Below are 12,431 nucleotides of genomic sequence, written 5' to 3'. Positions count from 1 at the left end.
TCGACAGAGAAATAATGGTGGTAATGGTGATGGTAGCATGTTTGATCTTACATCATCGGTGTATAATAAAGAATAATGTAGAAGATACCTAGTTAGGATGACTATAATTGATGAATTGCCCTTTTCCTTTGTGGAGAGTATGGGTTTTAAAGAGTTTGTGCAAAAACTCAATCCTAAGTTTGATATTCCTTCTCGAAGAACAATTGCTAGGGATGTGCTCATCTTTACAATGAGACAAAGGAATCATTGAAGAATAAACTTATTTAGAATAGGCAAAGGGTTGCTCTTACCACTGATTGTTGGACATCAATTCAAAATATCAAGTACATGGTAATCACTGCGCATTTTATTGATAGAACTTGGAAATTACATAAGAGGATTTTAAGCTTTTCCGTTGTTCTAAATCATAAAGGGAATACAATAGGAAAACTTGTTGAAAATAGTTTGCTTGATTGGGGGATAGAGCACATGTCGACTATTATCGTTGACAATGCAAATGCAAATGATACGGGTGAAAAACAAGTTGAAGAATTGGAAAGCCGATTGCATGGTTTTGGGTGGTGCTTATTCGCATGTTACGTGTTCGGTGCATATTATTAATTTGATTGTTAATGATGTGTTGAAGGAGTTTAACCACTCCATATCAAGTATTCGAAATGCTATAAAATATTTTCGATCATCTCCTTCTAGGCATATGAAGTTTAAAGCTTGTGTTGAAAGAGAGAAGATTGGTTGCAAAAAGCTTTCCGTTCTAGATGTACCTACTAGATGGAATTCAACATTTTTAATGTTGGATAGTGCATTGAATTTTCAGAAAGCATTTGAACGGATGGAGGAAGAGGATGGATTTTATTATAAATATTTTGACGAGCGTGAAAATGGACGCGAAAGAGAAGGACCACCTACTATTGATGATTGGGATAAGGCAAGAAAAATTTTTAAGAATTTTTTATGAAGTCACTTTGAAGTTTAGTTCTTCACTACATGTTACTTCTAGTCTTTACTTCAAAGAAGTTTGCAACATTGAACATGCACTAACAACATTGAGTAATAAAAATGATCATTTGCTAAGAAGTATAGCGTGCAATATGAAGGTCAAGTTTGAAAAGTATTGGGGCACAGTTGAGAAAATGAACAAGCTTTTACTTTTAGCAATTGTACTTGATCCTAGGTACAAATTTAAGTGTGTTGCATATTGTGCAAGTATCTTATATGATGACAACAAGGTGGATGTGTTAAAGAGTGAAGTTATAAAAATGTTGTATGCTTTATACAATGAATACAAGGGACGAAGCGGTATTGACGGTGGAATTGGTGGTAGTAATTCTAATAACAGAGTAACTTGAGTTGATGGTTCAGATGATGATGAAGATGGAGACGGAGATGGGGATGGAGATGGAGATGATATGAGTCCATTTAATAAAGTTGACATAGGGTACAAAAAATTGAAAACTAGCAATGTAGATTTAGCTGGAAAGGATGAGATTCAAAAATATTTGAGAGAAAGTACTGAGGAACCCGCAAATGCAAAATTTGACATTTTATAATGGTGGAAGATTGAGATAGCGAGGGATGTGCTTGCCATTCTTGTCTCTACAATTGCTTCTGAGTTAGCATTTAGCACGAGTGGACGGATTCTTGATTCATTTAGGAGTTCTTTAACTCCTAAAACATTTAAGGTGTTAATTTGCACACCAAATTTGTTACATGAAGAATCTAGATTGTTGAAAGTACCCCAAGATGGAATTTGCATTGAAGAGACGGAGTTTTACGAGAAAAATTGAGACGGGTAAGTAAACATTGTTTTTCCATATTCTTATATTACATTTTGTTAATCTAATAAATTTTAATTTTGTTAAACTTGTAATGATTATTATATTTTAATTATGTCTTGTAGATTTTGTTAATGCCACAACTCATGCAATGGATGTCTAAATGGTTGGTGCAATACAACTCACATGGATTAATGTAGGTGACTCAAAATCTATTGAGAATATTCATCATCTGGAGTTTGTGGTTAACATTTTATGGCTCTTTTGATGACATTTTTCAGTTGTTTAACTTCTAACGTTGGTTTTAACATTTTTTGAACTTCTGTTTATTATCATAATAAGGTGCTCTTATTAATGCTCTTTTAAGTTTTAAAGCTTTGTTTAATGTTGGTCCTATACTCCTACTAAAGTTCTTTTAAGTTCTAACTAGTTTTTAATGCTCTTTTAAGGTTAGTCTTATTAATTTTTCATGTAACTTTTAATCTGTTAGGCTTTGTTTACGTCTTGGAAAATTAGTCCATTAATGTCAGTTATTAAATCTATGACATGATGGATAGTTTGTGATAATTCATCTAATTACATGGTTGGATTTACTATTGTATTCAAAAAAATGTTATGGGTAGAATCGAACCCAAATTGGAACTGATGGTTTGGGTTTGGTGCAATAATTACATGGAACCGAATGGATCCATTTATAAAATACCCGAAATATAATGGGTGGTTCTGGGTATTGAAATGTCCGGACCGATCCACTTGACACCCACCCTAGAGAATATTATTAATCCTATAAATACGTTAAGTTATGTCCTCCAATTGATGCCCCTCCAATCAACCACTAGGTTTACTTGTGCCCAAAAGAGGGAGAAAACAAAAGAAGAGAATAAAAGAACATGAAGAAAATGTCATCACTTGTTCAGAGGCCAAGGCAAAAATAAGAAACGAGGAACTATGTTCATGACTTGTAGTGTCTATGGAGCAATGGGGCACAACAGGCAATACCATCAGAGGCCCGATGCACAACAAGAAATTTGTGATCTTTTAAGTAGTTTTAGTTTTTATCATTTCATAAGTTTGCTTAGAATGATTATAATTGTTTCACGTGTTAGTTTATTTTAGGATTGGCTTACTTATGATATGGAGCGTACAATTCAAGAAAGGTCTAGTCAAATTAATGATTATTGCTAAAGGCTAACCAAACATGTTTTGTGTTTTGCATCGTATTGGCTTGTGTTTAATGTATCCAAAATGTTTATTGTTTTGCTTGTTGGTTTTTCCATTTTAGCATAGGCAAAGCTAGTGCCTAGTGCCTAGGAGATCAAACACGAGTTCAAGAAATGGAGTTCAACCACCAACACCTCCACCATTAGAGTTCTAGTTCATGCCAACGCCTAGATTAGACTTGACTAATTTTGCACAATATGACTGAAGTTCACTTACTAAGCCAGGTTCTTTGAATACTGAGAATGGCATGTCAGTTGAAGCATTTGTGCAAATCCCAACTGAAAATATCCCTCCAAATATGGTGGAAGATTTGTAACAAATTGAGATTCAAGAAAGTGCACGGAAGAGGACAGCTAGAGCAAAGAAAATATAGCATTATTGTATAAAATGTAACCATCTAGTGGAAATAGATAGATTGTTGTCTATTTGACTTCAACGACTAATCGTAACAACTGTTATGTTTGAAAGGGAGAGATTGAAATAATTTTAAAAATAAAAATATAAAAAAACAAAAGGTCTATTGATTGATCATTAAATTGAAATGTGGAAATCATTCGAGAATTAAAATTTGCAATTAAAACATTAATCCTGGAGTTCTTTTTAGTTCTACCAAATCATCGTTTCTGGGTGGAAAAATCGAGCACAACGTACAAGCAGGAAAACAAATTCTACATGAGATTCAAACTGTGTAATCAAGAGGCTAGTCCCCGTCTGTTTCCACAGGTTTGCACTAAGGTCAGGGGTCAATAGGTTTAGTCCTCATCACGAGATCTTCGCTATGGAAATGATGCTTTCAAATATATACATGGTTTTAGATTTGTGAGAGACGGGTTTAATCTAAAGTCGACAGCAATTATTCATCAATGTAGGAACTGCGTGCCAATTAAAGCGGACATCCTAAAATAGCTGCTATTTTCATAGAATTCGAACGCCTTAAAATAGCTGCTATTTGCATAGAATTCAGGCTTGATGTGGCTAGATTCTTGACAAGTCAAGATAATGTTGGCACATTCAATAAAATATCGAGTAATGCGATTTAGCACAACTGGTGTTTAACACCAGTCTAGGTGATCACACTAGTGACATTAAAATTGCATGTTCAATTAAATAAATCATATAATTTCATTGAACATATCACCTAATGTTACATAAACTGGTGCTAGATAGCATCATTATAAATATCAAGGAAGCGAAGTTAAATCCTATTCTTTACTCTTCCTTTCAAAAACTACGTATCTGGATAATAGCAGAAAAAGAAGTGCGTTAACCAAGCATGATATCAGAATGCTCGTTTCTTTTGTATTTAATGGAAAGACCAAGTCCATAATAGCCAAGCACGCAGCCCGATCTCAACATAACAGTTTGAGGAAAAGAACTTCAATTAACAAAAAAGTGTTACACCAATATTCTACAGAACATGCTTGTGATCATGAACAGTGCTCACATAAGCTGACTAAAGCAGACTTCCAAACCGGCCGCCAATGCAAGAGCCAACTTGCTGAGTTCATCACTAATGCTAGTCATAGGTCCATCAAGTGACTTACTGTCATATTGTGAAACCTTAGCTTATTATCATATCTCGACCTTGTATCAGCCATTAACAGGTAGAACCATCCCCATCATTTGACAGGTTCTCTACGGTCCACCTATTCTAATACAAACAGATCTGGATTTCCAGAAACGAAATAATGGACATGATACAGACATGATAATTGATGTGACTTCTCCACCAACCACTAATACTTCATTACTATATATACATATCTAGCAATCTCACTCCCAAGTGAAAAATATTGCAAAGCAAACACTTTCAGATTATAACCATATCTGCATGCAGTTCTAACCATATTACATAGCAGATATTCACGAAACATGTTTGTTTGTTCAACGAAGAATCAATCCAAACTATAAAGTGAACAAGATGCATATAAATCCTCCTCTAAATATGATCATAATTTGTCACTCATATATCAATTAGAAAATTGTGCATGATCCAAGATGAATTCAGTATCATCTTATTGATGGTAAAGCTAATGGATACAACATGATTCTTGAACATTGTATAACTCAATATTATTATCCATTTGAATTATGAATCTCAGAAAATAACTAAGCAAGCAATGGAAGTCAGTACACCAGTCAAAAATACTGAGACGAGGTTCACAGCATTGTTATCAAGTACACTAAGACCAGAGATTCTCTTTACAGTCGGTCCTGGTTTACCAACAACCTGCAAAAACAGGGAAAACTCAATTTTTTTCTGAATAAAAACTTCAAATGTCTAGAAATCTATAACCAACAGTAGAAATAAGACCGTCCCTTTTGATTTCTTAACTCATGAACTTTATACTATAAATCAATCAACATGTTGACTAAGAGCGCGTTTGGCCAAACTTAAAACAAGTAAAAGCAAGTCTTTGGAAAATAAGTTTTTGAACTAAATATCTCAAAAAAGGAAAATTTTTAACAAAAGGTCTAAACATATTTGCCAAAAAATTCACTTAAAAGTAAACTTCTAAGCTAAGCTAAGCTAAACATATTTCTAGATATGAATATTTTAAAGGGATAACAAACACGAGAAAAATCCTAGTCCCCAGGTGACCTGTGATGCCTTCATCACTTTACATTATCATATGCTGCTGTCTTTTCTTATAAGAAATTTGTATTGATATTGCAAACAGGTCCATGATCATTTTCCCCACTTTTTTCTCTTTATCTTGCAACATAAAAGAAAATTTGTTTCTGCATGAACTCTAAGTAACTATTTTTTTACGTAAAAATAAACCCACATTTGGTAACCATTCTTTCGAAAACCTTTTTTTTCTCATACTCATACATTCTCACAATAAAATATACTTCACGCAAATCCAAAACTTTTTCCTCCTTTTTAGCCGTGCATTTTCCAAAAATTTACTGTTAAAAAACTCATTCTTCCCCAAAAAAAGGCTGTCAAACGGGGCTAAGAAAATCGTAACAGGCAAATTTCATTCAGGATCACTGAAGTTTCTCAATTGGGTCACTAAATTTCAATTTAGTTTCAAATTTCACCAGTATTTCACATTTCATCCCTCAAATGGATGAAAATTGCTTAGTTGACAGCGCAACCGTAATTTCCACGTGATCCTTAGCATGCAAACTCACCACATGGCACGTCAAACAAGTGTTAAAATTCATATGTCACTACTCGGATCAAAATTTTAAAAGACATGTTTTTCATTTAACACTTTCCTAGCCCAGCCTAGTGATGAATTGACCGGCCACAGATTGATAACATGGAAGATATCCAACTAAGCAATTTCTAGCAGTTTCAAGATGTAGGTGACATTTGAAAAAAATTGAATTCAGTGACCCAACTAAGACAAATTAAAGTTTAATAATCCAATTGAGATTTAGTTGGAAATTCAGCAAACAGGAATGATATTTACACAAAAAGTCCATATTCAAGTATAAGCTATCCATCCAACTATTAAAACAAAGAAATCTCACCTTTTTACGAACACTGCAGAAACCACTGAACTGTAATGTTGCTCCCAACAAAGAATCTATAACACTTCCACATAGTCCTGCAACAGCTGAAAGGGGTATCAATAATAGCTGCTTCAGAGCTACATCAAACGGGCATTTGGTGGTGAAGAATCCTAAAATAACAAATGCCAGTCCAATGACACTGCCTCCTGCTGCAGCTGCTAGAAGTCCAGCTTTTGTTACCCCACCATTTGTACCCCTCTGAACTGGCTGATAAATTGGAAATAAAAGAAAAATAAACAACCCATACAAATACTGGGACATGAACCTGAGACATCTTAGTGTTTTAAAATCTCTTAGTCTTTTTACCATTAGATAGAAGCCTTATTGGCATATTGAAGAACGGTTTCCATACATACAAAAAATTAAATGAAAATATGAACCATGTAACAAAAATTTCATACCATGCTCACCACATGGAGTGAACTTATTGATAAATGTAAAACATAGAAATGTTATAAAAGGAAAAACAAGGATAACTAAAAATGTTCCGGAACATTAGTGGCTTATTTGGTAGTGAAGAATAGATAGTTTCAAGATATTTTTTGATATTGCATAACAAACATGCACAAGAAGTTTAAGGAAGAAGTGGAGGACAGTTCATTTAACAGCAAGATGCCCCAACTACATCAAACAGCATAAGCATTCTTTCTGTTCATGTCACGATTGTAGGTGTGATATCTAGCAAAACTTTAGTTGAAATAAAATATTTGGGTTGAGTGACTAATAAAGTTGTGATTAATTTTGTCGTTTGCTTTTCAATTCATTTGTAAAAATGGAAGCATTGAGGCAGAGTAATGCTCAATGGCAGGAGCAATCACTGGAAATAATGTAGCTCATAAAAGAAACAGGAGAAATGTGAATATGAGACAATATTAAAGCCGTGTTTAGTTACCTTGAAGGTTGTGATCAATCGAGGTTGGTCATCACTAAGAATTCCAAGCTCCGATGACCAGGTGTCTCCGTTGCAGCAGCAATAGTGGCCAATAATACCACCCATTAGAGCAGTCATAAGTCTTGATTCTTTTGAATTTAGGCAATTATCTTGTGATCCAGCTAACTTCCAAGCAATCAAGACTAAAATGGTTGCAATGCCACTATTAAATAGAACTTGTATCCTGTAAAGAAGAAATAGTGAAAGCCAGAAAGATGACATAAATTAGCTAACAAGCCTCAGGCATTTTACGTTCTAGAATATATCATTTGCAGATGCATTTTGACTATCATGTGCAATTGGAGAAAGAAGGAACCTATTACTTGTGCGCAAAATATTCAGGTAATTTTCAAATGGATCAAAAGAACTTGGAAAATATTGTTTGAAACATGAAGAAAAAAAACTAAAACGACAATCACAACCTTCTTATTAAGTCACATGCTGAGGACTGTGTAATATAACCCTATGAGGGAAACAGAAAATGTTGTCTGAATATAATGCTTGTATGGCAAAATAGCATTCATACAACTGACATCAAGTTAATGGTGTGAGGCTTCTTTCAGTTTCACAATAGTGATTCTTTTATCATAATTATCCTTGTGGGTTGCAATGAAATTTAGGATTCAGGACAGAAAATCTTCAAATGTACATGCACGGTAACCCGTGGATGGTGTAAATTTTTTTATGAAAAAATACTCTGACATATTTCTGAGAGAATTCAAGTAATTCAAACTTTTCTTCCGTCATTTTTTTCCATTTCATCCCTCAAATGGATGAAAATTGCTTAGTTGACAGCGCAACCGTAATTTCCACGTGATCCTTAGCATGCAAACTCACCACATGGCACGTCAAACAAGTGTTAAAATTCATATGTCACTACTCGGATCAAAATTTTAAAAGACATGTTTTTCATTTAACACTTTCCTAGCCCAGCCTAGTGATGAATTGACCGGCCACAGATTGATAACATGGAAGATATCCAACTAAGCAATTTCTAGCAGTTTCAAGATGTAGGTGACATTTGAAAAAAATTGAATTCAGTGACCCAACTAAGACAAATTAAAGTTTAATAATCCAATTGAGATTTAGTTGGAAATTCAGCAAACAGGAATGATATTTACACAAAAAGTCCATATTCAAGTATAAGCTATCCATCCAACTATTAAAACAAAGAAATCTCACCTTTTTACGAACACTGCAGAAACCACTGAACTGTAATGTTGCTCCCAACAAAGAATCTATAACACTTCCACATAGTCCTGCAACAGCTGAAAGGGGTATCAATAATAGCTGCTTCAGAGCTACATCAAACGGGCATTTGGTGGTGAAGAATCCTAAAATAACAAATGCCAGTCCAATGACACTGCCTCCTGCTGCAGCTGCTAGAAGTCCAGCTTTTGTTACCCCACCATTTGTACCCCTCTGAACTGGCTGATAAATTGGAAATAAAAGAAAAATAAACAACCCATACAAATACTGGGACATGAACCTGAGACATCTTAGTGTTTTAAAATCTCTTAGTCTTTTTACCATTAGATAGAAGCCTTATTGGCATATTGAAGAACGGTTTCCATACATACAAAAAATTAAATGAAAATATGAACCATGTAACAAAAATTTCATACCATGCTCACCACATGGAGTGAACTTATTGATAAATGTAAAACATAGAAATGTTATAAAAGGAAAAACAAGGATAACTAAAAATGTTCCGGAACATTAGTGGCTTATTTGGTAGTGAAGAATAGATAGTTTCAAGATATTTTTTGATATTGCATAACAAACATGCACAAGAAGTTTAAGGAAGAAGTGGAGGACAGTTCATTTAACAGCAAGATGCCCCAACTACATCAAACAGCATAAGCATTCTTTCTGTTCATGTCACGATTGTAGGTGTGATATCTAGCAAAACTTTAGTTGAAATAAAATATTTGGGTTGAGTGACTAATAAAGTTGTGATTAATTTTGTCGTTTGCTTTTCAATTCATTTGTAAAAATGGAAGCATTGAGGCAGAGTAATGCTCAATGGCAGGAGCAATCACTGGAAATAATGTAGCTCATAAAAGAAACAGGAGAAATGTGAATATGAGACAATATTAAAGCCGTGTTTAGTTACCTTGAAGGTTGTGATCAATCGAGGTTGGTCATCACTAAGAATTCCAAGCTCCGATGACCAGGTGTCTCCGTTGCAGCAGCAATAGTGGCCAATAATACCACCCATTAGAGCAGTCATAAGTCTTGATTCTTTTGAATTTAGGCAATTATCTTGTGATCCAGCTAACTTCCAAGCAATCAAGACTAAAATGGTTGCAATGCCACTATTAAATAGAACTTGTATCCTGTAAAGAAGAAATAGTGAAAGCCAGAAAGATGACATAAATTAGCTAACAAGCCTCAGGCATTTTACGTTCTAGAATATATCATTTGCAGATGCATTTTGACCATCATGTGCAATTGGAGAAAGAAGGAACCTATTACTTGTGCGCAAAATATTCAGGTAATTATGGATCAAAAGAACTTGGAAAATATTGTTTGAAACATGAAGAAAAAAAACTAAAACGACAATCACAACCTTCTTATTAAGTCACATGCTGAGGACTGTGTAATATAACCCTATGAGGGAAACAGAAAATGTTGTCTGAATATAATGCTTGTATGGCAAAATAGCATTCATACAACTGACATCAAGTTAATGGTGTGAGGCTTCTTTCAGTTTCACAATAGTGATTCTTTTATCATAATTATCCTTGTGGGTTGCAATGAAATTTAGGATTCAGGACAGAAAATCTTCAAATGTACATGCACGGTAACCCGTGGATGGTGTAAATTTTTTTATGAAAAAATACTCTGACATATTTCTGAGAGAATTCAAGTAATTCAAACTTTTCTTCCGTCATTTTTTTGGGTTGGGGGGGGGGGGGGGGGGGGGTTGTGCAGGGAAGGAAATGCAGATTAATAATTAAAATTGAACATTCAATATTTTTTATTGAATAACAATTCAATCGTCTCCTTATAGTAAGTATAAAAACATTTATTACGATTCAATCAAAACCTCATTTTTATTCTTCCATACTCCCAAATAACACACACAAAATCATATAGAAGACATGCAAAGGTGTCAATGCTTGAGTAAAATTAAGTTTAAATCAAAATATCGCCCAGAAATCTCTCTCTCTCTCTCTCTGTGAGCGCGCTCGTGTGTCCACGTGTACGGAGGTCAGGGGAGAGTTGGAGTTTTACCAATTGCGTTGGCCACCCTCCTTGAAATCCGCATCAACTTTTCGCTTTTTGTCCTCTCCAAATTTTGTGAACTTAGAGGAAGTGAAAAAGAAGACGAGCAACACAGCTCCAAACCTATAATTCATTCCAGAAAAGCAACATAAGAAGTTAACAAAACCTTTGTATGTGTAGGGATAAGGAGATCCATATTTCATTCAAATGTGTTTATATAGGGGAAAAGGAACCTGTAATTGACAGCAATATGAATGGTCATGACAGTGAAACCAAGAATAGCCCCAGAGAGGTTAAGCGACTTCTTTTTATAAGCTCTGGCAGCAATTATAGCTGAAATTAGTGCTGCAACAACTGGTTGGACCAAGTTTGCCTCCATATTTGCTGCTGATCTGGTGTTATAAGAGTTGCAGGCCTAAGATGGTAATTATGAAACTGTGAGGTCACCCGTCTATAGATGGGTTATTCTTTTGAATATCAAGTGGCTGCAAGCCTGCAAATAAAACTGATTCTGTTAATATTAATCCACATAGATCACAGCGTTAATATTCATATTCCTTTTGTAATCAGTCTTGACTTTTTCCAGCCCATGTGGCATTTTAGGAAGCAGATAGCATGGAATCACATCTGATTGTTAGACAGGTGTAGAAAATGGTCTGTTCAGCGGGCTCTTGCCAAGATCATAGGTTTGTTTATTTTATGAAAATGATGAGAATCTCCCCTTGAAGACATAATTTTAAGTAAATAAGTTTGTCCACAATCTAACTGCTCAAGATTATGGACAAGGAACTGAATCAAAGCAGCAGAGGTCGTGGTTTCAATTTTGATAGTGAGCATCAATGCATGATTTATATGCAACCACAGAAAATATATTACTGCCAGTTCCACAACAATAGATTTCAATTCAACCTCAGAACAGAATCCATTCAAATCCCTGCTAAAAATTATGCATCCATAGGCAAAAATTAATTTTTGAAACTTCAAATAATGAGAAATAACATTACACAAACAAAAATTAAAAAAACCAGCTAATCAAGAATTGTACATTAATCCCAAACTACGGAATTTTCAATCAACGGCTTCACTATCAATTAACCTATTTGAACTTAAATTTCTTCCTAAACATCAAATCTCAAGAAGACATGAAATCCCAATTCATAAATCAAACCAAAATACAAAGAAAAGAAAGGTAAAAGAGTTACCTTGGCGACCGGATGGCTATAGTAGCCGGTGGTGTTGTGCCAGCGGAGAGTTATACTTTGATCAATCATTATTAAAAAACAAAAATAAATAGATCGACTGATTTGACTGTATTCTTGTAAGGTAGGCTAGGTAGCAAGATGCTAAAATCGTGAAAGAAATTCTTCTCTTATTTTATGAAAGAAATTCTTCTCTTATTTTATTCAAATTAATTTGGTTTATTAGCCACTTCAGATGCTGTACTATCAATAATATAGTTTATTTAAGTAAGAAATGATGCTAACTGGTACTGACGTGTAAAATTATGGGAAAATTATCGCCACAACTTACTTTAGTCCCCCTTGACCACCATTATTATGAGAAATTTGAGTAAAATATATTTTAAAATAGTAATTTTTGAGAAAATGAGTGATTAAAGAATAAAAATAAAAATTTATGTGCTATATTATTTTATTGAAAAATATGTAATTGAAAAGAAGAAAAAAAGATGTATTAAAATTTTAATGGGAACTAAACAAGGTTTTAGCAACAACTATTGTCTTGAAAAT

At 34.2% G+C, this 12,431-nt stretch overlaps 3 protein-coding genes across 3 annotated transcripts; 1 reads left to right on the top strand and 2 right to left on the bottom strand.

The window, feature by feature from the left end:
- Positions 1 to 327: 327 nt before the first annotated feature.
- On the top strand, positions 328 to 1,784 carry LOC111400303 (zinc finger BED domain-containing protein RICESLEEPER 3-like). Its single transcript, XM_023027719.1, has 5 exons — positions 328 to 560; positions 691 to 925; positions 969 to 1,296; positions 1,360 to 1,424; positions 1,557 to 1,784. Exons 1-5 carry the CDS (start codon positions 328 to 330, stop codon positions 1,782 to 1,784), a joined length of 1,089 nt encoding a protein of 362 aa, XP_022883487.1.
- A 3,146-nt stretch (positions 1,785 to 4,930) lies between these two features.
- On the bottom strand, positions 4,931 to 7,689 carry LOC111401281 (protein PGR-like). The gene is made up of 3 exons (XM_023028958.1): positions 7,414 to 7,689; positions 6,480 to 6,728; positions 4,931 to 5,223 (listed from the first exon to the last, which is right to left on the bottom strand). Exons 1-3 carry the CDS (start codon positions 7,672 to 7,674, stop codon positions 5,092 to 5,094), a joined length of 642 nt encoding a protein of 213 aa, XP_022884726.1. The 5' UTR covers positions 7,675 to 7,689; the 3' UTR covers positions 4,931 to 5,091.
- An 807-nt stretch (positions 7,690 to 8,496) lies between these two features.
- On the bottom strand, positions 8,497 to 12,128 carry LOC111401280 (protein PGR-like). The gene is made up of 5 exons (XM_023028957.1): positions 11,886 to 12,128; positions 10,917 to 11,176; positions 10,693 to 10,806; positions 9,569 to 9,791; positions 8,497 to 8,883 (listed from the first exon to the last, which is right to left on the bottom strand). Exons 2-5 carry the CDS (start codon positions 11,060 to 11,062, stop codon positions 8,512 to 8,514), a joined length of 855 nt encoding a protein of 284 aa, XP_022884725.1. The 5' UTR covers positions 11,063 to 11,176; positions 11,886 to 12,128; the 3' UTR covers positions 8,497 to 8,511.
- Positions 12,129 to 12,431: the final 303 nt, after the last annotated feature.

This window comes from Olea europaea, chromosome 10 (assembly GCF_002742605.1).
Source record: "Olea europaea var. sylvestris chromosome 10, O_europaea_v1, whole genome shotgun sequence".
NCBI lineage: Eukaryota > Viridiplantae > Streptophyta > Magnoliopsida > Lamiales > Oleaceae > Olea > Olea europaea.
This window is presented reverse-complemented; position numbering and strand designations above follow the sequence as displayed.